At 39.5% G+C, this 26835-nt stretch overlaps 1 protein-coding gene across 4 annotated transcripts in view; it reads right to left on the reverse strand.

The window, feature by feature from the left end:
* Positions 1-26835, reverse strand: part of LOC118223744 (diacylglycerol kinase eta-like) — a 62714-nt gene that overhangs the window by 21099 nt on the left and 14780 nt on the right. For 2 of the 4 annotated variants that reach the window (XM_035410679.1, XM_035410678.1), the window contains exons 2-8: positions 23730-23840; positions 22466-22546; positions 13066-13170; positions 11319-11451; positions 5791-5897; positions 4029-4154; positions 3607-3709 (exon numbers count right to left, since the gene is read on the reverse strand). In XM_035410679.1, coding sequence (XP_035266570.1) covers positions 3607-3709; positions 4029-4154; positions 5791-5897; positions 11319-11451; positions 13066-13170; positions 22466-22546; positions 23730-23840 — 766 coding nt within the window. Of the gene's footprint in view, positions 1-3606; positions 3710-4028; positions 4155-5790; positions 5898-11318; positions 11452-13065; positions 13171-18647; positions 18910-19207; positions 19480-22465; positions 22547-23729; positions 23841-26835 lie in introns of those variants that run through there. The other 2 variants (XM_035410681.1, XM_035410680.1) reach the window with 2 other exon arrangements.

Genomic DNA, 26835 nt, shown 5'->3' on the forward strand with positions numbered 1-26835 from the left:
ATACTTTGCCATATTGTCAAAAATAATATTCCATTCAGTAACCAAATTGTGTGTGAGAGACCTGAGCATATGCAGTTTGCAGATGTCAACACGTGTTTTTATTTTGACAGCTTCTTTCTCGCCCACGGCTCAGCTCAAACTATGGAAGACTGAAAAATGTCATTTTAATAAGCTGAACATCTCCCTCTCACACTTGTGACTGACATGCTTCAGGACTCAGAACAGCGACACCTTTTGTGTAGCTAGGCGTGAGAGGTGATAAACTGTAAATGACGTAGGTCGAGGTCAAAACTGAGCGTACGCAAAGGCAGCAGGGCAATAAAGATGGCTGAACAATAACAGCGGTGATTGATGACAGGAGCAAGGGTTCTGTAATTCTGTGACGTCAAGTAATATGAGCTCAACACGAGCTTGCGGAAGGTAAACACTCTCCAGTCAGAACCAATAAAATCTTTTCTCTCTCGCGCACGTGTACGTGTGTGTTTTGCCAGGACGTTGCTAGGGGCTGAAATACCACAAGTCAGGGTCCCTCAGAGGGGCCTCCACAGTCCCCTGTATGAAGCAAAAAGTTGAGAAGCCCCAGCAGTACCCAAATGTGCACCAAGGAGAGGACAGTCTGCAATATTCAACTCCACCGCCATCTTGTCTTTCTGATAGTTCCTATCTGTATTCATCTCTGTTCTTTCCCACTATGTAAGATGTTTCCCCCATAGCAGTGCTCGCTCCTCTTTCTCTCCTTTATCTGTCATGTCCTCCCTCTGCCTTCTATCAGTTCTCTCGTCTCCCCTCTTTCTGTATCAGTCCTCTCTCCTGCTTATCTTCTCCTGTATTAGTTCACACTCCTCCCACTCAAGCAAAGGACTCATTATATCAGAACCTGATTTCTGTTGGAGTAGCACGCTCATGAGAGGTATTGAAATTGAGCAGGTTTTGTCAGCAGCACACATGAAAAGGTCACATGACAAAATAGCTGCCAACACCTACTTATCCCGCAATCTTTGGCAAAGCCTCAGTTTTTCTCCCATAATTTACTCTGAAAGGTCACTGGTTTTAGGAATAAACTGTTGGTCTTCAGTTCTTTTCAAACTATGCATAGCTATTGCATATTGTTCTGTCACTAATGTTAAATATACTCATTGATGTTTGATACATCTGAACAGTATTTATTTTTTATTTTTTGCTTTTCAATGATGAAATGGTTAAGAGTATGCTTATGGTGGCCTCAATTCGGCTCCAGACCACTGGTGAATAGCCCTGTTTAAGCAGTTAATGTAAAAACAGTCCACGATGAAACCAAATATTCTGTTACACACTTTATGACAGGATTTAACACTTCTTTCATTTTGGATTTTTGTCTTCTAGGAAGGGTCACTAGTTTTTCTAAAACATTTTACACACAGGAATTTACAGGTCCAAGAGGGAAACATCTGTCAGTAGGGCACAAGAGCTTTGAGTAGCAGACAGATGTCATCCACGATTTCGGTGGCACATTTTTGAGTGCAAGTATTCCACCAGAAAAACTGGATAACCCCAAATTATGCACATTTCTCAATAAGTGTGTGAGCAATGGTAAGGCAATCCCTTCCATGAAACAGCTTAAGCAGCAGTATGTGCTTAATATTGCTGATACATATGAAAGAAAATAGGAACCATTCTAGACTGCTGACAGCACGTCTGTGGTGAGTCGAAACTGATGGCACAAACAATTTATGTTTTTCACATTATATTTATTAATGGCAAACCCACAGGAGTTATTAAGTTTTTAATCAGAAAGTTATGCTACACAGTGCTTCTAACAGAGCAAGGTTCATACCTACTGTTACGGCCGGCTCGAAGGGCCGCAACAAACAAGCCCAAATGCACCAAAAAAACAATCCGGAAAGTGATTTAAAAACAAAAACTTCAACATTTATTAATATAAATTACAAACTAGCATGCTAACTACAACAAACGAAAACCCTACAAAGTACCCAAAACAAAACGATCTCCACAAACCACACACAGCCCCAAAGAAGATCCTCCCCAGCCTCATACTGCAAGGCATATGTTAGCCACAGGCAGGTGGTGGCAATCAAGCAATTAGGTAATTACCTCCACCTGCACTACCCAGGCAAGCAGAGGCAGGGGACGTTACACCTACCAATAAAACCCCCACCTCATATGAACCATGCAAATAAAGATGGGGCAACTGGTTATCAGTTGTGCCACACCATTCCCAGTACCTCAAATTCTAATGTAGATTTGTGGACCCGGAGACAGACTTATCTCACAAATACTGCAGTGCTGGCACAGCTCAGGAAGTTATTTTGTATAAGGTTCAGGGGGCACAGCTCATGTCAATCACAGAACATAGCAAAAGCCTTGTTGAAATAGTCCACTGGTTTAAGAGTGGAGAAATCAATAAACATGACTACACTTTTAATTTTTGAGCGATTTAACCGCTCAAAAATTAAAATCAAAACGCTGGCTCAGTAGATGCACAGCACAGTCCAAACAACAAATGCGTCAAAACATTCAGAAGTTCAAAGTTATGGAGAAATTCACGTTATCACCACAACGCACTCCAAAAGAAACCATGTTTCTTTGAACTAGGGCATAGATTCCTTGAGACTGTTAGGCTTTTTGAACCCAAGCCAGCCCGCACACTTGACTTGATACAACTCTCACCGGACTTTATTCCAGGATTTGACAACAACTGCTCTTCCAAAGTCATCAATTACAAATTATTTGCGCAAGAAAACAGCACCGCAATGTCACTGAGAGTTTTCTTGGACCAAGGCAAAAGAATCTTTCCAAATATTGTTTGGAAAGCAAAATGATATTTTTCCATTCCAGCCACCTCAAGTCAATGCAGAAACATGCATTTGCACCAGGCATTGTCAAGCAACGACAGAGGATATGGACCATGATTAAATTCAGTCACAAAGTTTAAGCCCTACATTTTAATTTCATCGGTTTTAATCAATTTCATTTTTATTAGCATAAACCTGCTGCACGTCATTTTATTATTACGAAAACCCTTCTATTTATCTTTTTTCGCAGGCAATATAACTGTACTTCCTATGTGTATAAACTGCTTCCCACAGACTGAAAAAAACAGCATAGCACAACAATGAAAATATTAAAAATATGCCACTGACACATCTGTTGTTCTGATAACCACATTCAATGCAGTGTGAAACAGTGAGGTAGCACTGCTGTCAATCATTGGTAAGTGGCAATGGACTTTTCGACGTGGAAGACTGGGGAGGTTGAGGGCCTTATTGTTTAACAGTTGCAATCAAAGAAAGCTCTACTGACTGAAATGCAGGTAGGAAAACTTGCAACCCTAGCTATAGGAATAGCAAAAAATATATATATATATTTTTTAAGTTGACTGAGCTAATCATGGGCTTATTGACTACTTCGCAGTTATTGGATATGAATGCGGACTTCTGTGCCTTCTCTGTTGTCCTACTGCAGCTTGGTATTCTTGATGGTAACATTATGTTATCCACTTTGACAGTCACCCTGTATAAGTGCACCTGCCCTATGCCTCTAATATAATGTAGGGTAATGTAAAGTGCACAGCACATTGGACACACTGACCCCCAGTGGAGCCCTTACCATCTGAGTCAATGCTGTTGAGGGCAGTCGGTGGGATGATGGACACCTTGCACTGGCCCAGCGGACATTTTCGGGGGTACAGGTCCATGCAGGCTGTGTGTACCTGTCCACAGCGGGTGTAAAGAACAGTGTGAGTTTGGATACGCTGTAATTATGGCTAGAAATATATTTTCTAATTGCTTTTCATGCAAACACAACAAAACACCTGATGCCAAATGTTTTGCAGTATTTTTATGAGCTTATGAGTTGATTTCATACAGAACACTTTGCTGCACAGTTTTCAAAGTACTGTAGAAATGTAAGAACAAAAAAAACAAACAAAAAAAAACATTCACAATCAAGTCAAGATAATGACATAACATAAACTCATTCATAAAAAATGACACATTAAAAAGCAAGCTGTGAGATTCTGGGGTCCTCACCATGGCCTTGCACCACAGGCAGCGCCAGTCCTGCAACCGCAGCACGCTGCCGCAGGTCTTGTCGCAGACGGCGCATTTGGCGCTGACCGGCAGGTTCCCCTCCAGCCACTGATGGGGCATGGCGATCTGCAAAAACACACATCCGCACTTTCAAAAATGAACATATCATTAACCTTAGGTTTAAGGGCCCCATTTTGGCACCAAAGGTTGTGCAAATATGCCCAGTGACGAGATGAATTGCGCACAGTATATTTTCACCTCCATCAAACTGTAAATTTTGACAACTGTAATAAAGCCACTTGTGTCAACACAGGTTGGGTGGTGAAATAGGTGTAAAAAAAAAACAACATTTAGCGCTGTGCTAATCTGGTGTTGAATAACTCTTTCTAGCCAACCCAGATGACATTTTAACTCAAAAACAAATGTGAGCAATTTAATTTGTTTTTAGCAAACTGACCCACTTTCCTCTCTGGAAATCCCGTTGTAGAGCACCTGCAAAGGTCTAAATTCATTCCTCTATTCTCTATTATATGTCAATGAACATGTGTCTAATTCACTATTCATTTATTATAAAAATTTTAATTTACTTCTGTTGTTGTGTTCGAGAGTATCTACTGAACATATGTAAGCGATAGGTGCTGCCTAAACAGTAATTTCGAAATGAATTGTTTTTGAATTTTTTGAGTGATAATGTGTTCTTCTTAATTTGCTTGAGTAGTCCATTTTGTATCTCACTATGAGCCACTACAAGTTTTTTTTTTTTTTTTTTAACCAAACACTGTATTTAAAAAAATTGTATTCTTTAGCAATAATATCAAGACTTGGAAAGTGATTTGTTTTGGGTTAATACTATTCTTTTTTGAATCAGAGCTCTCCAGCACTGTCATGAAAATCTCTATTTGGACACACCTTAATGCACCGTTGCAGTTTGACAATTCTACCTTGACTTTCAAAATAAGACCCTGAATGTTAAAATGGAAGAATGTAGCGAGCGTGTCCACTTCAGAAAATACCAAAACTGAAAGTTATTGTCAAGAAAAGCTAGTTAGAATGATTCATGGGCTGAACTGTGTTTTCAAACCTAGCAATGGAGGGTTCTTGTGGTGTCAGAATAGACAAAAGGCAGATCTCCCAGCTCGAGTTAAACCTAGCACCTTTTGATGAATGAATGCATCCATTAATGTGTCAAACAACGCATTAAAAACGTGTGTTTTATTGTACACAAGTGTACCGTTGTTTTTGTTTCATTGTGCTGCTCCCTTGGTAACTCATTCCTTGAAAAAAACAAACAACAAAAACACACACGGATTCCCACCGGACCAGGACACATGCAAATGATCTGTTAAGATAATTTGTGTAGCCAGTCAAAGCCCTTGTTCTTAGATGCAAATCCTAGCCATGCATGATAAGTACAAACTGTCCCTAGGTTTAAAGTCAGGATTTTCATCCCTCATTAATAGTGACACATCTCCCTCCAAGACTTACAATCTGCTTGCACCAGCTGTGTTAGTAGGACAGAACAGTAATTGCAATGCTCAGCTGGTGAACTGCAAAGTGAAAATGAGCAGAGGGGCTAGCTGCACATGATTTTGAGGATGTGTGTAGGCTGTATGTACCATCAAGGATGGAAAGGAACAGGTTGCACTGATGTGGCGGGGATACAATTACGACTGGGCACTTCAAACTAGGAGAGAAAATAAAGGCAGGGGATACGAAAGCAGGAGTAAATGTTAAGACTAGACTCTGAAGACCAGCCACTCACCCCATCCTCATCCTCAATGATGTCTTTCCCAATTGATGCCAGGGTCGTCCATTTGCAATTGTTTGTGGCCCTGACTGCACATCTTTTATGGGCTTTGAACTTGCACACTGCAAAAGAAAAACCAAAAAAAAAAACAAGGAATGTACACTCCATAAGCAATTTTCTGGAATATGTCTATGGTCATCTATTCAGAACAACTATTTTGCCATGCTTATCAAGACATTTTGCATTGAACACAGGGTTTTTTCATCAAATCTAATGAACCTTTCACAGATTGATTCAGATAAAAAAGGTATAATAAGAGTGAATATATGACAGTCTAGTAATAGACAAGAAACTTCAAATTCAAATTGGAATATATGATTAAGGGGTACATGATATGATAAAATTGTTTTTATTACCTTTCACACGGTATTGTAAGTTTCAGTTCAAACTTGCCAGTATGTATCACTGTTCATCCATTAAAATTAATGCATGCACATATGCATACAAAAATGGACACACACCCCCATGAATCCTTGTGACTTCACCATTCCATTTGCTGATTTTCCTTCAGGGCATAAAATCCGATCCAGAACATTCATCTTCCAGGGGTCCAGTACATAAATCAAGCAGCTGATTGCTATTCTATCCACCTCTGTGGTAATGACCGGGTTGTTACATAATCAGACCCGTTTCACTATGACTTCCACCCACATCAAGGCAAAGTACAGTTTCCCATGGCTGTGCCATACCAGATATTTCCTAATGCATCCAACGAATCAATGCTTTTATCATGGTTATCTCAATCCAATAACAAACTACACAATAGCCACAGATTTGTACTCTCGACAAGTGCTTAATAAACTATTGCTATTCTGCATATACACATTAGTCTTTCAGAGATACTAATATTTCATATTGGCTTGCATTTCAAAAGACTTAATATTTACAAACTGGCCACTCTCCAGTTAAATCATAATTTAACAGTATGCAAACCTATATGATTTTCCATATACTCCATGGTTCTATATTCTCCTAAAGTTAGACATTACACTAGCACTGCTAACTTCACTGGTATTGAAATCAATACTTGCTAATTTGTCCCAGCAGTACTTTTCTCACTGCGCTACACACCAATGTGCCAGAGAGAGACACATACCTTGATCCTCAGGAAGAAAGACAGTACTAATATACTCTGGAGCCTTAGCATATGCGAATGTGAATATCAGGAATGTGCTGTGACACAGTCAATAAGACAGAATAATTCAATACGACAGTTGAGTAGTTGAGATAAATACTGACACTGCTAATGAAACCAGAACAATGAAAAACAGGTCCTGAAGGCAGATCACAGCACCACTAACCATCACCACCTCTTCAATAAAATCAATAGTGTTTTTAAAAAACATTAGTGTTTTTTATATAGTAGATATGCCCTTGCTCCTATGGATCCTATGAGAACACCCACTGAGGACAATGTGCAGTAGTCATCTACTATTCTAATTTTCATTTGCAATACCTCTCTAATGAAGATATGTTCTCAGTGTGATTATTAAGTAAGGGAGATATATGTGAATTATATTCCTCTTTTTCCATCAAATTATCATCAACCTGTGTTCAATGGTTACTGCGAAACAAGGGGGAGTTGAGCACAGACAGTCTTTACTGCTCCTGACACTTCAAAATTTTACATTTTCATCATCTGAAAACCAGGTCATATTTCCAGAGGTTTCATAATCCTGTCCTGATTCTAATGTGTGGTGTGTGCAGTGAGCCTGTGTATTAAACTTTGCTCCAAAGTTCACTAAAAGCCCAAAGACAAAATGTCAGGTCTCATTTCTCCTTTATAACCCTACCCAAATGAATGACAAGCATGAAATGGACAGAGCAAGTTCAGTCAGGAAGTTCTTGCTGCAGTCAACCACCAAGAATGGGACATTGTTTGGTAGGCTATATTGTGGTGGTCCATCATTGTTAGCTGATTCTACTGCCATTTTATGTGTATCCACTTCCAGTTGTTACATGTAATATGTAAATTGTGTCTAGGCCTAATATTTGTGATATCATGATTACTTGGTTAACTTTATTTTGCTGCTGGTAACTAAAGCCATGCTCCATTTTGGTGCAAACTGGAAATGGCATGAAGACTACCATTGACCGTCGTATTATACATTACATCTCATATGCATTATTGCTCCTGGTTGATTTGTATCCTGCAGGGTGTTTTGCACATTACTGCTGAGAGGATTGCTCTCATAGCCTACTACATGTATGCACACAAATACTATAGTTAATAGATTAAACTGTTTGATCTGGACATGTATCATGGGTGGTTTTGTTTTAAGGTCTGTCTACATTCCAGTTATTAACAATTCTATGACTGATGCTTTATCCCTCCTTTCTCTGTGGAGTTTGCATGTTTTCCCCGTGTCTGTTCGTGTTTCCTCTGGGTACTCTGGTTTGCGCTTTCATACCTAGTTAACTGCTTTCTGTCATGTAAAATTCAGCTCGCTCTATCAAAGTCCTTATTGCAGGCATTCAGTTTAATTAAATGACATTTATTTGGCATACACTTTTATCCAAAGCGATGTACGATAACTGATCTTCAGGAAACAGCAGGCACTCTGCTGCACACATAATTTACTACCACTATTACATAATGTTAGTCCAATGTCTGATCCAGGATCACAGCTAGTGTTCTGTCTCCACGCTGGAGGGATATCGATATGGTCGTCCTGATCTTTCAGGAAACAGCAGGTGCGCTACTGCACACATATCGTTTAGAGTTGGCACTTGGATGATCTGCTGTTTGTGGGTATTTGGATTTCTCCTATTTAGTAGGGGACATGTATCGTGATCCTTATTTGACAGACGTGCCTAAAGCAGATCAATTCTGCACTAAACCAATAATAATTACTTTGCATATTCATTAATATATTAATTTAAATACGCAAGGCATCATGACTGAAATGAGTAATGCACATGTGCAAAGCAAGTTTGGTCAGGAAACTCCTGCTGCACCTGACCAATGATCAGCCATAACAACCACATGTTCTCATACTCAACCAGTCACTAACATACATCACCACACTTTCTCATACTCAACCTATCGCATGCACACATCACTAATGGAGCGCCTTTTTTAATCCGACAGCCAGACCTCTCAGGTGCTGCTCATTGCCTGCATTGCTTTTTGCATGTTACGCTTGCTACAGCTCACAGAACTGCGCTCACCCTCCACCACCCCTGCTTCCACCTGTTGGTTTTATCTGACCTTGTAGGTACTGGTGGGTTCTGGTATTTCTCCCATTTAGTAACGGATATGTATTGTGGTCCCTGTTTGATAGGTAGTGCAATCTAGTTAGACATACCTAAAGCAGATCTATTCAGTGCCAAACCAAAAATAATTACTTTGCATATTTGTTAATACATTAATCTAAATATGTGAGTTGTCCTGACTGAACTATAAGAAGGGAAATAGGCAGTACAATTATTCAGAAAGACCGTGAAAAGGATAGTAAATGTCAGTATTACCCAGGAACCACTTATGTTCTGTTTACAGGAGAATGAATCAACTATGCCTGGCTGGTCAATCAATGACAGGTTCTGACAAAAAGAATAAGATGATTTTCACAGCAAAATATAATGAATGCTCTAGAGAAAAAAGAGAAATGTAGAAGTGCAAAATGATAATTTTGAATCAACAGCAAATCTGACAGGAACAATTCATGTTGCACTTGAACCAGAGTTATTTTGAAACAGATGAAAATGTTATTATGTGAAATATGCAAAGATAAGTGATACTTACTGGTTACCTTACATGCAAAGTAGAAAGATCTATCACCACAACAATCATTAAATTACACGTAAATGACTCTGATGGTAGTTTAATATATGTAAAGTAATGGAATTGAATTCATCTCCTGTTACTTGACAGTAATTCCTGAGTTACAATGAAACACAGAAATTTGTTTCCTCATTTTCTTTCCATATGCATTTTTATGGTTAAATGGTTTTAAGTGCCCTTAAAAAGTACATGCCTGTATTATCCAATAAGCTAAGTCATGCTTTTCTTCATACCACTATTATCTAGGACATTAGCTTGATACCCAGGGGCAAATTGTCCATTTTCTCCAAAAGTTCTTATTCCATCTGAAAAATATCTGTTGTGAAGCCCTGTATAACAGACGGTTCATATATTATTGATTGCTTGGTTTATTGGAACAAATGCGAAGAGAAACCATCCTTTCCAAAGCTTTCAAAAAAGATTTTGTGAAACTGCTAATGTTTACTTCCTTGTAGCTTGGACTTATTCAGCATAGCTAAATTTCCATCTGCCTGTGTTGTCATGCTAATTACCATAATCTTTTAATATGATTTCAGTCCATTAGCATGCATAATGCATGACATATGGGCGCTATTTTTAGGCGAAGAGCAATTACGTGCATGTTTCTGCACTTTTCTTCATATTTTAAAAATGGCAGTTCATCCACACAGAACAAACCCTGTTCAGTTGAAACCTTTGATTTTCTTTTTCTATTTAAACCACTGAATGGCCAGCTGTTCATTTCAGTATTTCTATTTCACTATTCAGATGAAAATGGAATATACTACAATATACAGAACATACTAAAAATAAAAGGCATTGCAACACACAAGAATATATGGGCAAGTATCAAGTGTTACTCTCGGATATTGAAAATATTATTTTTTAAATAATTGCCATGAAATATGATCTTTTTTTTCCCCCACAATCCAGTGTCTACTATATTTTGTAGTATATTCTATTTTCATAAGGGTCTCAACCTTTCCGATCAGGAGGTTGTAACTATCCTTATCTGACACTATTCTCTCCTTTAATGCATCTTCTGTTTGTATCGCTGTCTTAAAATGTCCTTAATTTTTTAATCCGTTCAATACTGCTGAGTAATGATACATCCCTTTATTATTCCTAGTTTCACTGAATTGGGAATCCTGGATGGTATTTGTGCTTGGTTCACTGCTGTATACAGCATTATCAGATCCATATTGTTCTTATTATTGCAATGTTACAGCAAATGCACTGTTCCTCGGTACTTTCAATACTTTCAAACTCATTTTAGTCCCCTGGGATAATCAGCTACTGATAGACTCTTTATTCTTACCTCTAAGCGTGTTAGAATGAAATTCTCACCAACAAAGGGAATTTAACCACTAAAGGTATAGTTTTGACGCGTCCACGGTACAGGTTTTATTCTGCGATTATAGATTATTATACTATATTCATTATTGTACTAATCTCATTTCCAGCTCCATTAGTATAATTATTCCACAGGCCACAATTACTGCTTTCACCATTAATGGCGGAATAAGATTATGAACTCCCTAAGATGTCTGGTGAATTAATGTCTTATGCCCTCCAGCAGGTCGATGAATCACATAATGCAATGAGAACAGGGGAAATAGAATGTCTCCAATTTCACCTATTTTTACTGCATAGGCTCAGAAGTGTGGTTAAATGTCTCTTTGAGCAGCAAAAGTGAGAAGCAGTGAACCCACGAGCTTACCTTCGCAGGAGAGGCCATGGGAAGTGACCCCAGAGAGACTGTCTCTGCAGACGTTGCAGAAGGTGGGGCGGGCGTGGGAGCAGGCATACCAGTTGTGCATCCCTGAGAAATGTTCCACATTAAACTGTGCCGTCTGGCGAAGGAGAAGTTAGGACAAGTTGGCAGCGCCAGAATAAAGACCCCCCCAAAGCCCAACAAGAAACACTTTCACAGAGCTAATGGCTTCTTTTCAGATGCGTCAGAAACCACTTGCACAATACTGTATCACATGCACCATGGAATTAAAAAATATAAACTCAAATCCAATAGGAGATTCTTAGAAATCCTCCCCTAGTGTATTACACCACACACACTCCCCTGATCCACAGCTTCACAAAGCTCCTGCTAGTACATGGAGAACGATGGAGGTCTCAAACTGAAGTCCTGGAGCAGTACCATCTGCTGGTTTTGGTGTGTTTTAGCACATATTCACCTAATTTAAAAAACTGGCTAATGAGTATACACAATTTGTTTCCAAGGCCTAAATTTATTGATGATTTAAAATAAACCACAGAAACCTGAAGACACTGCAGACCTCCGTTATTGAAGTTTGAATTACTGCCTCGATTCATTGAATTATTTATTTGCCCAACAGCTGGCCTTTGCTAGCTTGGCTTACATATTTCAACTTTACAAATTATTCATGTCATACACCTGCACATAATATAATTACTAATATTATTACCTAGGGCAAAAACCACAGATGGTTTTAAGAGCTGTTTACTAGCCACTATGTCAACCTGATGCCCTGTGGCACAGTATGTATTCTACTGGTACTGCAATAAGACAGCAGTTATGGAAAAACCATCTCAGTGAAATTAATGCATCTAATTCTTCTGTCTCTGCTGAGGATATGAGGGTGTGGTGCTGCAATGGACAGGAAGGAAATATGATGTTTTTTTTTAATTTTTTATGTTCATTAATGCAATTAGATTCAAACCTTGCGAAGAAAGAAAAAAAAAGAACAGCAACAATACGCAACAATGTATGGTCATGCAGCCAAGAGGGAATGTGCTCACCTTTACTACCACCAGGGGAATTGAAGTAACTTACAACAGTGGTTATTTACAAAGACGATCATTTTTAACAATGACGGTCACCGTGTAAGAAAATAGCAAGCTTTTCTTACATCCTGCTAGAGGCAAATAGCAAGCTGTTCTCACAGTTGAGGACCATCAATTTACTGCTCTCAAGAGCTAAAAAGACCCATCTTCCACAGCTCTCTTTCAGCTGTTTATTTTCAAATAAATCAGGCTGCACCTCAAAAACCGAGTAATGACAGCATGGCTGTAACACCCTGGCTGGCTATAAAGACAGACTCCCCTGCTTTAGGATGCCCATGCACACGGATCATCATTCACTGGAAATGTACTGTGCAACTGAAAATGATGTCAATCTGGAGCCTGTGAAAAGCAGCTTTTAATCAGCGCATGAGCAAAGTGGGTAAAACATAAATAAATAAACCCCAAAATTATATTATTTAATTATATAAAATGTACACTGAATTTATAAATAAAAAAGCATTTAAGCATTTATATCAGAAAAATAAAAAAGGGGTCAGGAATCATTTTTCTATTTTTTTTTTTTTTTTGGCCAATCCAAGAATGCGGTGTTGCCACTTTAAAAAAAAAAAAATAACACAAAATGAAAAACAACAAAATTAATTCCAAGAAAACTCTAAGGTTACTGTAAAAATAGAAAGTCTTACCTCATAATGCTCTCTGGACTGGACGGACTTTAAAGAACTGATCCAGTCCTCCATCTCTTTTCTATTCTCCGCACAAAGGATGAGTCTTCGGAATGGGGTGATAACCTGAAAAAGATATTCACCTGAATGAGTGCCTTTCACCCTGGCTCTCACCTACCGCTCTGTTCATCCGAAGATGTGTCCCTCCTTTAAAATGAGAGCCGAGTCCACCACCCCCGCCTCTACCTTCTCCCCCACCCAACCCTTCTCCTCCTCCACACCATCCTCTACCTAAACCTCAGTTTGAGTTAGATTCCTCCTGACAAGCAGAACACAGTAGAAAATCGCTAAAAGCCTGTTTCATAACCAAGACACCCTCTGCCAAAACTCCACCTCTCAGACATTCTGCTTCTTATTCTCTCATTATTTATTGATTATACCGTCTTCAAGTTTTTTATTTTTTATTTTATCCGTTGGAGCAGTAGGAGTCTGCCTGTCTCCCATGAGAGCTACATAGCACATTCTGATTGGGAGATGTGTGCCTGTGTGAAGAAGCCCACAAAGTAAAGAGGAGCAGCATCTTCACTTATAAAACACCGCAGACCGTGCCCGGGACCGGAGGCGTGTGCATTCCCACAAATCACCGCCAAAGTGTTCAGCCGGCACAAGCTACATCATTACCGGCCACTCACAATGACTACAAGATTAGAGTGCTGTCCAATCACATTTCCATCAGTTAGATTTAAAGATCCAATAGAGTCAGTTTGTACTCTAACAACTGTGACATACTGCAATGCAGTGTGTGCCAGTGGGCTAATGTACTACCTTACGGTGCTTGTCTAATCCCTTAAAAAGTAGAATATACTGCAATATATTGTAAATATTCAGACTTTATTGGAATACGATGGAAATAGATTTTGTTTTTTGCCCAAAAACATAGCAACATGGTAATAATCTGTACACCCACCTGTATATAAGTATTTCGTTATATTTTCTGATATTGAAAACATATTTAGTTTCAATATGTTAGTAGTATATTTCATTTCCGTGAGAGATATTCATATTGTTCTTCATGTTTATACAGTAGATAAAAGGACTGTATTCTTATTCAATAATACTATGCTTATCATGGGTCTAAAGCAACAGCAGTTGCATGCAGCTACTTGTTTGACATCGTATCGGCATTCACGTGCAGGAACTACCGTATGCACAGCTCATGTGCAGTACCTGTAAGTTCTGTGATACTATATGCGGTACGAGAATTTAAAATGTCGGACACTGTCAGGTACAGAGTCTGCTCCTATGGGCATAGCTGTGCTTGGAAAAGCACAAGATCTCATGAACAAACATTGAGCTTGTTCTAGATTCTAGTCACCTGCACTTCCCTGTATGACTCTCAGAGGTATATCACACATCAATGCAAAGATAAAGTGAGACATTAATAAAGCAAGCCAATAATAATAAAATAATAAAAAATATATATTTTTAAATAATAAAAAAACAGCAACAACAACAACAATAATAATAATAATAATAATAATAATAATAATAATAATAATAATAAATTAATTCATTAATCAATTCATTTAGCGAGACAAAGAGTGTAGCCAGAGTGAAGGGAGATGAAATCACAAGTAAGTAATGGCAATTACATGCATGGTTGTGTGTGTGTGTGTATGTGTGAGTGTGTGTGTGAGTGTTCATGTGTCCCTATTATTTCTGCCTCCATGGCAATAAATTGGAACTAGCTCTGTCTTGCTCATTTCACCAGAGGGTCAAATTGAAATTCCAAGGAGCTCCTTCTCAAAGCATGTCCCTGAATTCAGCAACAGGGAGGCTAAACCCCTGCCTGGTTGTCAGAGTGGGCTGGTCATAAACTCAGACATTACATCATTAAAGACCAGCATGCATCATGGGTACCTGCAACACTGTCAATGCATGCACTGCATTGCATGCTTGAGGAAAATAAAAAAAACAACAATTGATAACTCCTGGCCACTAGACTATTTTTTTTTTCTGAATGATCATTTAAAGCCATTTCCATTAGTCAATAATGTTATGATGTATAGCAAGTTTTATGCTCCAATAGCAATTCTCAAATACTCTGCCACGTTTGCAATGGTCTGCAAAAAAATGTATAGTCCTAATTTAAAATTAAAGAATTGTGTGGACATATTGCCACATTTAGACCAATAGCCACTGTTTTTTTTTAAATCATTTACCTATGCTGACTTTGTCTTTAGAGAACTGTGCTGCCAGAGGAATATTGCCTTTCAGTAAGGTCAAAGCCAACGGGTGTCAAATTTAGCAAAAACAAGCAGAAATCTCTGATTGGCTTAGATTCCTCTGTTTGACGCAATCTCAGCTGTTTACATTGGCACTCAGCTTTCATCGATGCATAACTAACTCCCAAATTATGCTTCTTAAGCGCTCAAGGAGGGGTATGTTGGAAATACATTTTTTAATGACCTACCGGCTTTGAAAGATTTATTTCAGAGCAACACTTTGAATAAAACTTTTAAATTGTTATGTTAACAAAACCTTTAAAATGTTAATTAAAATGAACTAATGCATTTGAGAAACTAATCATTCACTAATATATTCAAAAACTGTTTTACTAACTAACCCATTATTGCACTGTTTATGACAACAGCAAATTACAATAACTTACTTAAGTTTATTTAATGGCTTTTTAATGGCATAAGCAATGCATCTTCCTCTGATTCAAGAAACAGCAGCTGACAATTTTCGGAGGAGAGCTTGTGCCTTTCTGTGCACTCCTGAAGGGTGTACAACAGGGCAGTCCAAATTCGGAAACACTGATGTAATATTAAAATCATTTCAAGAGAAAGCTGGAGTTATCAAAGTGGTTTTTTTTTTTTAACGATTGAGGTAAATCTGAATCCCCATGCCGTAAATTGCTGTTTTCGCTCAAATCAATTTCAAGGTGGACCACACCGGATAAAGGCAGAGAGCAGTCCGTTAATCTGCCAGGGAGAAATAGAAACGGACATTTCAGATGAACAAAAATAGAAAATGCGTCCGTTCTTACGCGGAGGGTGGGGGTTTAATCGAGAGTGGTACGCAAACGTGAGGCTGATTGAAACCGAGTGACGTGGTGAATTTTGAGTACCTAATATAGTCATCCAGGGACAAGTATCCTTTTGTTTCACCCTGTGAGTGGGTGAAACAAATAAAATGGAACACACCATTACTAGCTATAATGTTGTGTTCCCTTCATTATGGTTCATTAGTGAAGGCATATTCAAATATAAATACGTTTCAAATGAAGTCGTGAATGCCTTTGCAGAAATTGGCTAATCTGAGCAGATCATACCCCCAGGTATGCTGTGAAACAATACTGAACGTGAAATTAAATGCAAGTTATTTTGTCTTGGCAGGCAACCGTGCCACTTCATTATAGCAGAGGTTGCCAACCCCTGGTCCTAGAGAAATGCAAAGGGTGTGCTGGCTTTTGTTGCTGATCAGCATTTCATTCCTCAATTAAAGCAAATGATGACACAATTCACTCACCTCAAGCATATTGCTGATTATAAGGTGGAAGCAAAAATCAGCAGACCCTGCACCCCCCCAGAACTGATCATCCCGGCATTAAAAATATCTGACAATTATCACACCTCCAGCTTTGATTTCTGTACATTTCTGCTTGATATTTGTGTATGATATTTGCGTTTGATATTTGATCAAATCCATGGCATCAGCATGGATGCCATGGATGAAGAAAGCAACAAAAATCACAAAACACAATTAACAATGGGACGGTTATGTAACACAGCCAAAAAAATTATAAATATATTCAGTAACCCTTAAATGATTTAACAGACCAATCCATTTTTAAATGACTACTCGATGACATCATAGCATAAACGAGCTTCAAAGCAAAAACATGGGGATCAGAGTACAAGACCTCAGAATAAAAAGACACATCTTAATACCAGAGAAGACATTTCTGTGTACATCAGAAATATCACCATATACCACACAACAGACATTAATTAGACATTTTTAACATAATGCCACACAATGGGGACATCGTTCATCTCCTACAAGAAGCGGGAAACTCTTTTATTGTTTTCTTTAAACTAAATAACATGAATAACTTTCAGGTGAATTGTGAAGAGGATGGCTCTGACACACAATCAATGATTGTGTAACAGGCTCCAGTCATTCAGCGCGTCTCTGCGGTGCAAGTTACACGATGGTCCGCATGAAATTGATCTGCCTCTTGAAGACAAACACCCACCCTCACTTTGTTTGAAATACCGCATTAAAGATGGCAGATAACATTACTGTCTAAACGGGGGAACAGTTTGCAAAACAACATTCCTTGAAAGAGTTGTTTTGTCTCTAAAACAGAACACACAAAAAAAAGCTGCGAAACCACCAGCACTAAAGGGCTGAACTGTCAAGCACGGAGAGAGACATTTTCTACCAGCCACCAGAACATTCAAAATCAAAGTCTCATGCTATTAATTTAAAAGCCAGACCACTCGGAGGGACACTGTACCCAAAGGGGGGCGCGCTCCGATGATTAACCCACAGAAGAGCCGTTAGCAGGTAAAAGGCAAGCACTGCTCTCCCCTCCAGTGGGAGGGACAGAAAAGCTTGGTGACCCGTTGCTTGGGAGCTCAGTTCCTCTGGGGTTTATTCTCTTCTGCAGTTTGTGCGTTACTGTTCAGCTGCCCCCCCCCCCCCCCCATCAGCTGACAACCACACACATACACATGTGTATGCACCCAGACACACATATGCACGCACACACACGCACAAACGCATGCGCACACATGCAAAGATGTGAGAAAACAGTCACAAACACACAAACATGCACACAGAGACATGCACACACACACAGACACACACAAAGACACACAAGGACACATGCACATGGATGCAGAAATGTGTATGCTCATGTACGTGCACAAACACACTCACACATATTGCACACAGATACTATATATATATATATAAGAACAGCACGCTTATGTACATGCACACAGAGCAGGCTGCAAGATAGTCTAAAGCGCACATACACACACGCACACACACACACACTTATTCAGCAAACAGATTTTCATGTCTCATAAATCCCCATCCTCTAACAATTTTTTTTATCTAAACAAGGTCTGAATCAGTTTCATACACTACAAGATGTGAAATCAGCAATCTGAAATTGTATTATATTACAGTCCCCACATTATATCGATGCTCTTTTAAACAGATTTAGATTTCAGTCACACAGAGCACATTTTCCAGGTGCATACTTGAAAGGGTTAAGTCCCAAAACAACAAACCCTTGTGAATAATCAAGTCACGTTTCTGATGAGCAAAAGAAAACCGAAGCTTGCAAGCAACTCACGCGTGTCTCCAAGTACTACATGTCACAAAGACCTTCAAGCGAAATCCAGCTCAAACCAACAATCTCAGCAGGACCTTGCGATACTACCCAGCCATAAAGACAACAACGCACAGGCAAACTTCCCCTCAAATGACTGTCGAGAGCCCTGTTTCACAGCAACATTAATCAAACATGCCTCATCCCTTAGATGCAAAATGAAGACAATGGAAATTTATGTGACACTGACTTGAAGACGCCGTTGGTCTGCTGGATCCCGCGGCGATGATTCCTTTGCAGAGCTCTTCCTCTCTCCTACCTACTGTAAATGCAATGCCTGTCTGAACGCCTGCACATCTTCTAATGAGGGAAGTGTGATCTCCCTCTCTCTCTGTCTCTCTCTCTCTCGCTCTCCTCCCCCCTCCTTCTCCCTTTCCTACACTGCATCCCCTCAACAGCCTGAGGAATAGCCCACTCCAGCAGCACGGAGCATCACATGGCATGACACGCTCTCCCCTTAAGAAACCGCAGACCCCCAACTGAGACCCACGCATACACACACGCACACACACACACATCCATGCACACACACACGCACACTTGCATAAACACAAAGTGTATGCACAAACATATACACTCTCACACATGCATGCACAGTCTCTCTCTTTCTCTCTCTTTCTCTCTCTCTCTCTCTATCTCTCTCTCTCTCTCCCTCACTCTCTCTGTCTTTCTCGCACGCATATACACACACACACACACATACGCACATGTAGGAGATTTCATGTGCACAACCTCCCCCACGCTTGTTACCTCTTCCCCCCCGGTCCAGGCGGGAAAACCCCGCTAAAACAAGAGGAGCGCTCGGCCTCCTGCCGTCAGTTTCTTTCCCTCCGTTCCTTTCTCGGCTCCGCCGGGGAGAGCTTCTTCAGCTTCGGCCATTAATTCCGCCGCGCGTATGACACCGCTCCGAGGATTCCCTTTTTCTTTCAGTCCGAGCGCCGCTCTCCTCCCTCCCCAGTCCGCCCACGCTCACACACACTCGCACGTGCCTGCGCCTCCCCGGGGAGCGATACGGCACGCACCTCTCCTCTCCGCCGCTCCTTCGCTCCAAAGATTTCTGGCTGCGGCTGAGCGCCCCTGGCGCGGTAGGCCTACTGCGCGCACAATCGTTCCATCTCTGAAAGAACCCTCTATTTCCACACCCCAAAAAATGACGGGGGTATCATTTTACAATGCAAGGCAAAATACCATTTCTGCAGTTGAGATCTTATATACAGTCTCACGTACACAGATGTATAAAGCTATTATGTACAGTATATTTTTATTCCCCCCAAGAAGGGAATCTAATTTTCACCATTTGAATATAGGAATCAGGCCAAGAACATCTTGTTTTATCAATATTTAATGTGTACTTAATGTAGTGTACTGTAGTCCTACTTACTAAGACATTAATACAATTCCTCAAGCCTGGCAACTTGCCTCATATTCAGGACACAATTTGTATTCTTGTCAGTAACAAATTCTGGGTCACATTAAACCAGGGATCTTTTCCTCCAGGGCTGGCATTAGCTTAAATTTGTAATAGGGTACAAAATATGACTAGTACTCTCATTTTACTAATAGATGGAAACTAATAAGGGGTTTTTTGCTAAGGGTAGCATGGACTGTAGGCTACATGAAAATGATGCTATTTAGTATTAAAACTTGGAGAGAAATTGTTTACTGCCTTTTAAAACTTTTAAAAGCATACCAATTTCTCAGGAGAATTATTATATGAGACAGTAAAAAAGTCATAGGGCAATGAATTATTTGCAAATTTTCAGTACCATAAGACAATGTCCTTTCAAAGATCTTTCAGTGATGCTGCCTCTCAATTATCACCCTGCAGGGGGTCAGACAGCACTAAATACATTTTTACACATACAGTAGCTCAACTTAAAGGTTACACCATTTATTTATACAGAGGTGCGGGTAACAGGCAGGGTTCCAGTGCTGTGTGCAACGGACCTGCTGTGGCTTGATTTCCTTCTAGAACAATTAAATCTCATATAGGAAGCAAATATGACACTGAACCTTGTGTGGTACAAATAATTGAAGTTTTAAGTAGTCCAGTTTACCTAAAGGGTGCATTCCATTGCTTTATTTGTCACGCCCCGACTATCTGAACTAGCTGATGCGGTGGCTTGGTGGCTGTTAAGGCACTGTTGCTGTGTGTAGACGGGGCTCAATGTCTTGTATCAAACACATTGTCCAATTACAGGGAAGGGAAAATAGACTTCTAGTGTGCATGGTAATTTTGATAATTAGATTTCCATTTAAATAATTGGAATAGGAGCTATTGTGAAATTTGTTGCAATTTTCTGAATGCATTCATATTGCTTTGCACCTAATATGAACTGTGATTAACCCTCATGTGGTTGCATAGATATTTCTCAAAATAAATCATCTAGAGTACAGAAATTGGAGTTCAGTGATAAACCAATATTAAATGACAGAAAATGTGTAAGTATAGCATTATGGTTTTCAGATGTAAATTTTCAATCTCATCCCTTTTTAAATGAATGGCTACTTGACTCATGAATCACAACATACCACATACCATTCCCTGCGATCAGTATCAAATATTTAACACAAGTTAATTTTTAATTACAAAAAAAACTAACTGCATACGCAACAGAATAAGTGAGCACTGCCAGGAGAGACAAGCATTCTTAGACCCGCACATCCTCATCCACAGAACGCGAGTTGTCATGTTCAGGAAAGCACGCTAACTGCAGAGCTATTTATAACTCCTGTTCTCCTTGGGGCTTTCTTATTTGACCTCCATGCCTTTTTATAGCCTACCCTGGGGAGCGCGTTGCAATTTTTAGAAGGACACACTTGCTTTCACCGATCCTTCCCCATTATGAGTCAGACGCTTTCTTCTCTCGAGAGCAGTGGGGAACCAAAATGTGCCCCTTGGGTTGTGTATTGAATTTACCCATAGAAAGAAACTAGAATTCAACTATATAGCCTACCTACATATAATGACACAGAGCGTTGAGTAAAATGAGCATATAAAGTGATGGAAATCATTTTCTTTTTAAAAATACATTTGGAGGCAAATGTGGGGCTGGACATCTCCAATCCCCACCCCTATTTGGAATCGCCAGACATCTGCAACTGCAACTGCGCTCATGCTGCGAATCTCACTGTCGAATCAAGAGAGTACAGAGATCCATGAAAAGGCTTATTTTGACACCACAAACTACAGCTACTAAGTTTTCACAGAGCGGAGTCAGAGGAAGACCTTCCATATGTGGTTTTTGCATTCTGTCCATGGGCGTCTGATTGATCAGCAGGAGTGGCTAGATAGTGAATGCAACGAATGCAGAACCCTCCCATACCGTGAGCAATGACATCGCCAACTGCGTGTCACCATACGGAGCTAACGGGCATAGTTGGCACTGCCACGGTCCAGACTCGATCCGTCCATGAGGCTCATCCATGCCCCACAGTATGGTGTCTAAACTGAATGAGCCATCCACTTTTAACTAAAGTGTTATCTCCATAGCCACAGCCACATATGATAATAATGAAAGCATTAATATGTCTAAAAGGATAGCACGCAGTCATAATATTTGAATCAGCAGGGCAACACTCAGTGCCGAACTGACGTGCAACTCTAGAACATGGCTGTGGGTAGAATGGCCAATAACAACCCAAAGCATGCTTAAATTGACCGTCTTTATATCAGTAAAGCAGTTAAGTCTCCATTGTATTGTATGAAAGGTGCTGAACAAATCAAATTATTATTACTGGTGTTGCCGATGCTGCTGCTGTTGTTGTTGATGTTGTTGCTGTTGTTCCAAAATAATCTCTATAAATGAAATTAAATAAAAAATAGTTATGGTCATTGTTAGGGTTGTCACATCATTGGATAGAATTGGTTGCTTATTTCAGAGTGGTGATTGCCCAGAGCCAAACCCTTTTCAAATCCATGGCAGTTTAAGTGTGACTTGATCATCGGGTCTGCTTTTTGAGTTTGGTTATGCACTGCTGTAGCAACTGATCTGATTGGAGACTTACAGTGAAACTGTTATTGACGTTCTTCGTGCTTGACTCAGCGACACTCGCATCTGATAGGTCCACTTCGTCAAAAATGAGTGACTGAGGAGGAGGGGAGAAGAGAGAAGAGAGGGAGAGACTCGGTAAATTGGTGCAACAACAGGAATGCACTCAGGCCTCAGCAAGACTAATGGTGCTAAAGAGTGGCAGCCAAGGATAAAATTCTTCACAGAAATAACACAAAATCCTTTGCACATTCAGCTCTTCTCAATAAAGTATAATAAGCAAAAATTCTTCTTGAGTAGATTTTATTCAATTTTTTTTTTTTTTTTGCATTTATTTAAAATCTATTTGACTAAAATAAACCCTCACTTCCTCAGTTACAATATGGTCAAGTAAGGGTCACCCAGTGGCATTCCTGGCCACTGTCAACCATGGAATGGTCAGGTTTCTTATTTCAGAACATAGGGGGGTGGTCACTGTGTAAAAAGGCATTATTTCAGCCTTGTCAAAACAGACGGTTTGCTTTCCCACTACAATTAAAATACACTGCAGAAATACAAGCAATTTCCTAGCCCAAATGAATTAGGTATATGGATGACACACCATTTTGAGGTACACAAAGGGGTAAGTGACAGTATAGGGGAAGTTGGACCAAACTGATTCAGGATTCAAGGAACTTTCATGGCAGTTTCTGGGAAAGAATAAAAAGGAATTTCAAAAATTCACAAACTGATGTGGTAATCTTTTTCTGTACATTTTTCAACCTTCAAAGTCAAAATAAACCTCTAGCATCCGCAACAGAGGAGACATGATGGGGCACAAACAATGTTCTCTCTGAATGCCATTATTATGTGACCATGCAACTTCCTTCCTGTTACTTCATCATTGGCCACATTTTGATTTCCTTTGCCTTGCTTGCTCGTTCGTAAATCTGCAAGGAGCAGACTCAGGAGGTTTTTATGTGACCCATTTATTCAAAACATGTTTGTAAGCAGCCTCTACAGGCATGACATTTTTCATCCAGTTGTATGCACAAATCAGTAAATCATGCTCAAGAATAGTGGCATTGTTTCTGTTACGCTAAACTAGGTGCCAGTGTTTATTTGAGCACACACTTTGATAAATCATGTGCAACCATTAAGCAATGCTCACAAGTTAATGAAGTCATGGGCATAATATAGTAATTTGTGCACATAATTTAATATTTTTTTTCCATGTCCCTTCAGGGATCTCTGAAATGTCAGAAATGGCAAAAAAAAATCCCCTCCCCATAAATGCCTACCTTGGCATCCTTGGCATAGTAAAGTGTTCTGCCCCTCAGTTTGAAGTAGCGTCTTTTCCATCGCTGGAAGGAGCTGGTCTGTTTTAGCAGTAGTCCCTCCTTCACACTCGTCTAGAAAGAAACAAGCACCGCCCCCCAAGAAAAGTCATTTTAAATACAAATCAATACACTTGTTCACATTACACGGTCTGCTCCAATGGTATTTCTGAAAGCGTGTCACTAGAATTAATGAATCAGCATCCAGCACACAATTATTCAACACAAAGCTTCCAAAGCTCATTGACACCAGACTGAATTGTCCTACGTAATTATGGTTATGATTGAATCATTTAATAATGCCAAAGTGTGTCTAAAAGGAGATGGAACCGTACTTTAATCACCTTAGTAAAACAGTGTAATGACACTGTGGGCAAATACCACAGTGCTGTTTTTCTTCTTTACATTTATTAATTTCTCCTAATTTGGAATTCCAGATTCGTATTCATTTGCATACATACACACCCCTGGCACTTCAAGACAGCACAGACAAGCAAACATCCTCCGCCAGAATACATGATATATCAACCACTGTTTCTCTTCCTTTGAAGTTTGCTTTCATCTAACAAGGCACTGAGTCGGAGGAGAACACTTCACAAGCAGTTTCTGCCCTGGCTGACACTACAGCCAATTATGCTTCACCCTGCGATCACAACCCACACTGGCACAATCTGGTTTCAAAACCACCCATGGGGCCCACGTACATGCCTTAACAGAATGAGACACCCAGAAAGCTTGGGGTTCTTTACCTTTGGCCAGAACAAATATTGCTCATAAACACCTTTGAATTGAACTGATTCAATTCAGCAGCTGTTCACTAACACAGTCTGTATCTCTGCTGTTCATAGCTTTGCCTCTATCCCCAAATTCTGTGACATGAAGGTAACTGGCACACAAATACACCTCTTAGCTATTAGCTGTTTTGCTAATGCAGCACAGTGCCAACAGCCCAGCACACACTGAGAATGATTAAAGTATTGCTGATATAGCTCCATGGGGAATACAGAGCAAATAACCTTCAGTGTCAAGGCAGATATTCAGCCAAGAATGCCAATGACATAATTATCAAGAAAAAACAAATGTGTATGATATCAATGTCCTGCACACCGGTACTAATAGTTCTTAATATATCACCTGTACATAGTGTAAATGCTATGAACACACATGTAAGAAAGTTATAAGAGAAACAGATGAGCACCAGAGTTTGGATCAATTGCATTTCAGTTCAATAAATGAAGTGAAACCCATTTAACTAATTAAAAATTCCCATAGAACATCACAGGGCCTTTTATTGAAATTTCATTTAAATTAATTTCCTGAAATGAACTGGAATGGACCCAGAGTGTCATGGGCTCTAATACGCAGTGAAGCCCTGTACCCATCCCCTCTCTGCACAGGAATCTCTGTGAAGATCACAAACACTCCCAAGGGCAATTTCACGCTCTGGAGACGTTAGAGAAGGTGCACAGGAGACAAGAAAAGAGGCTGTTGCTGGAGTGACTGGGTGTTACTTTGAGACAATGTAAACACAGTAATCCTCAGTCTCACTGCCAAGCAGGACAGGGCCCACTTCATGTTCCACTCACACTAAAGCTGTAATCTCACATGCAAACTGCCATTTTTAGGTCCAGAGTTAGCTGAAATCCCCTGCTACTGGTCCCACAAAAAATAAATGTTCAATCACTTGACCCAGTGAGTTTGGGTGCAAAATGTTAAGTAACACACAACATGTTTTTCCTGTTTTTTATATTCTGTCTAAATATTCCTTAGGATTTAGGCTAAATATGAATCTTTGTTTACAGATTTAACTGACATGTTTAATAAACCTTTCAGTTCATATTTACAGATCTCAAGGACAAATCTCAAAATATACATGCAAAGTAAGTTCTATACACACACACACACACACATATATATATATAACTTAATATATAACTTAAATATTAAATCTGATTTTCAAAATAAATATTTAATAAAAATATTTACCTTGTATCCTATATCTCAATGAAACCATTGTTTCAGAAACAGATAATTACTGAAAAATATATATTTAATGTAAATTATAAACTGTGTTTTCAAAAATTATGAAATGATCACCCATGATGTGATACAATGTAAATAATAATCACCAGTAGACTGTTTATATTATGCTTTCAGCCAGCTCATTTTGACAGCTTGGTCAGCAGTGTTGTGTTTTACTTGACATTTGGTACCCCATAGTGACCTAGGACAATTTAAATTGCTATTTATTTATTTATTTATTTATTTTGGCAGATGCTTCTAACATGAGAGAGTATTTATCAAATTGATATGAATTTCTGAATTTACGGACAACAAAAAAGTTACAGGCATTCATGATAAAACAAAGAAAATCATGCAAAATGTTGACAGGAGAGGCAAGTCATGTGACAGCAGCCAAGAGGTTATCCAGATAATGATTCTCTCTTTGCAGGTCTGCTTTTTGACTGCAGTGAGATGTGACCACTTTCAATAATAAACAAAAGAACAGAGACCAGGAAGTTGCGGCGGTCTTTCTCTCCCATTCATCTAGTAGATATAGATTGAACATGGAAAAAATGAGCTCTTAAAACACAACAGGAACCCAGAGGCATACAGAAGGGATATTTTTAGCAAACGGAATACATGCTCTAGGGGGTGGGGAGGCGGGGGGAGGCGGGAGGGGCAGTGAATTACAAACAGAAACCCTAGGCTTGTATATGACGCCCGGGTGCACAGCTGTGTCAATTTAAGCGGAGAATTCCCCCTTCAGCAAACACGGGGACGCAACGCGGCGATGTCTCCAGGGACCAGCATCCTCTCCTGCACTTTCCTTTATATAGTCAGCCTCTCTGGGCACGTGTTTCATCCACCAGACTAGAGCAACACTCGTTATATATCATACTGAGACCCAGCAATTCATTTTCATCTCCTGTAAGTAACATGAGTCTCTGATTTTAAAATCTCAGGAACCATATATTCTACAATGCTAAAAATGCTATTAGGGACATTAAAAAAATATAATTTATGTTTTTGAAAATATTTTCACTGCAATATAGTTTTGCCATCCATG

The sequence above is a fragment of the Anguilla anguilla genome, chromosome 3 (genome assembly GCF_013347855.1).
Source record: "Anguilla anguilla isolate fAngAng1 chromosome 3, fAngAng1.pri, whole genome shotgun sequence".
In the NCBI taxonomy this organism is placed as follows: Eukaryota; Metazoa; Chordata; class Actinopteri; order Anguilliformes; family Anguillidae; genus Anguilla; species Anguilla anguilla.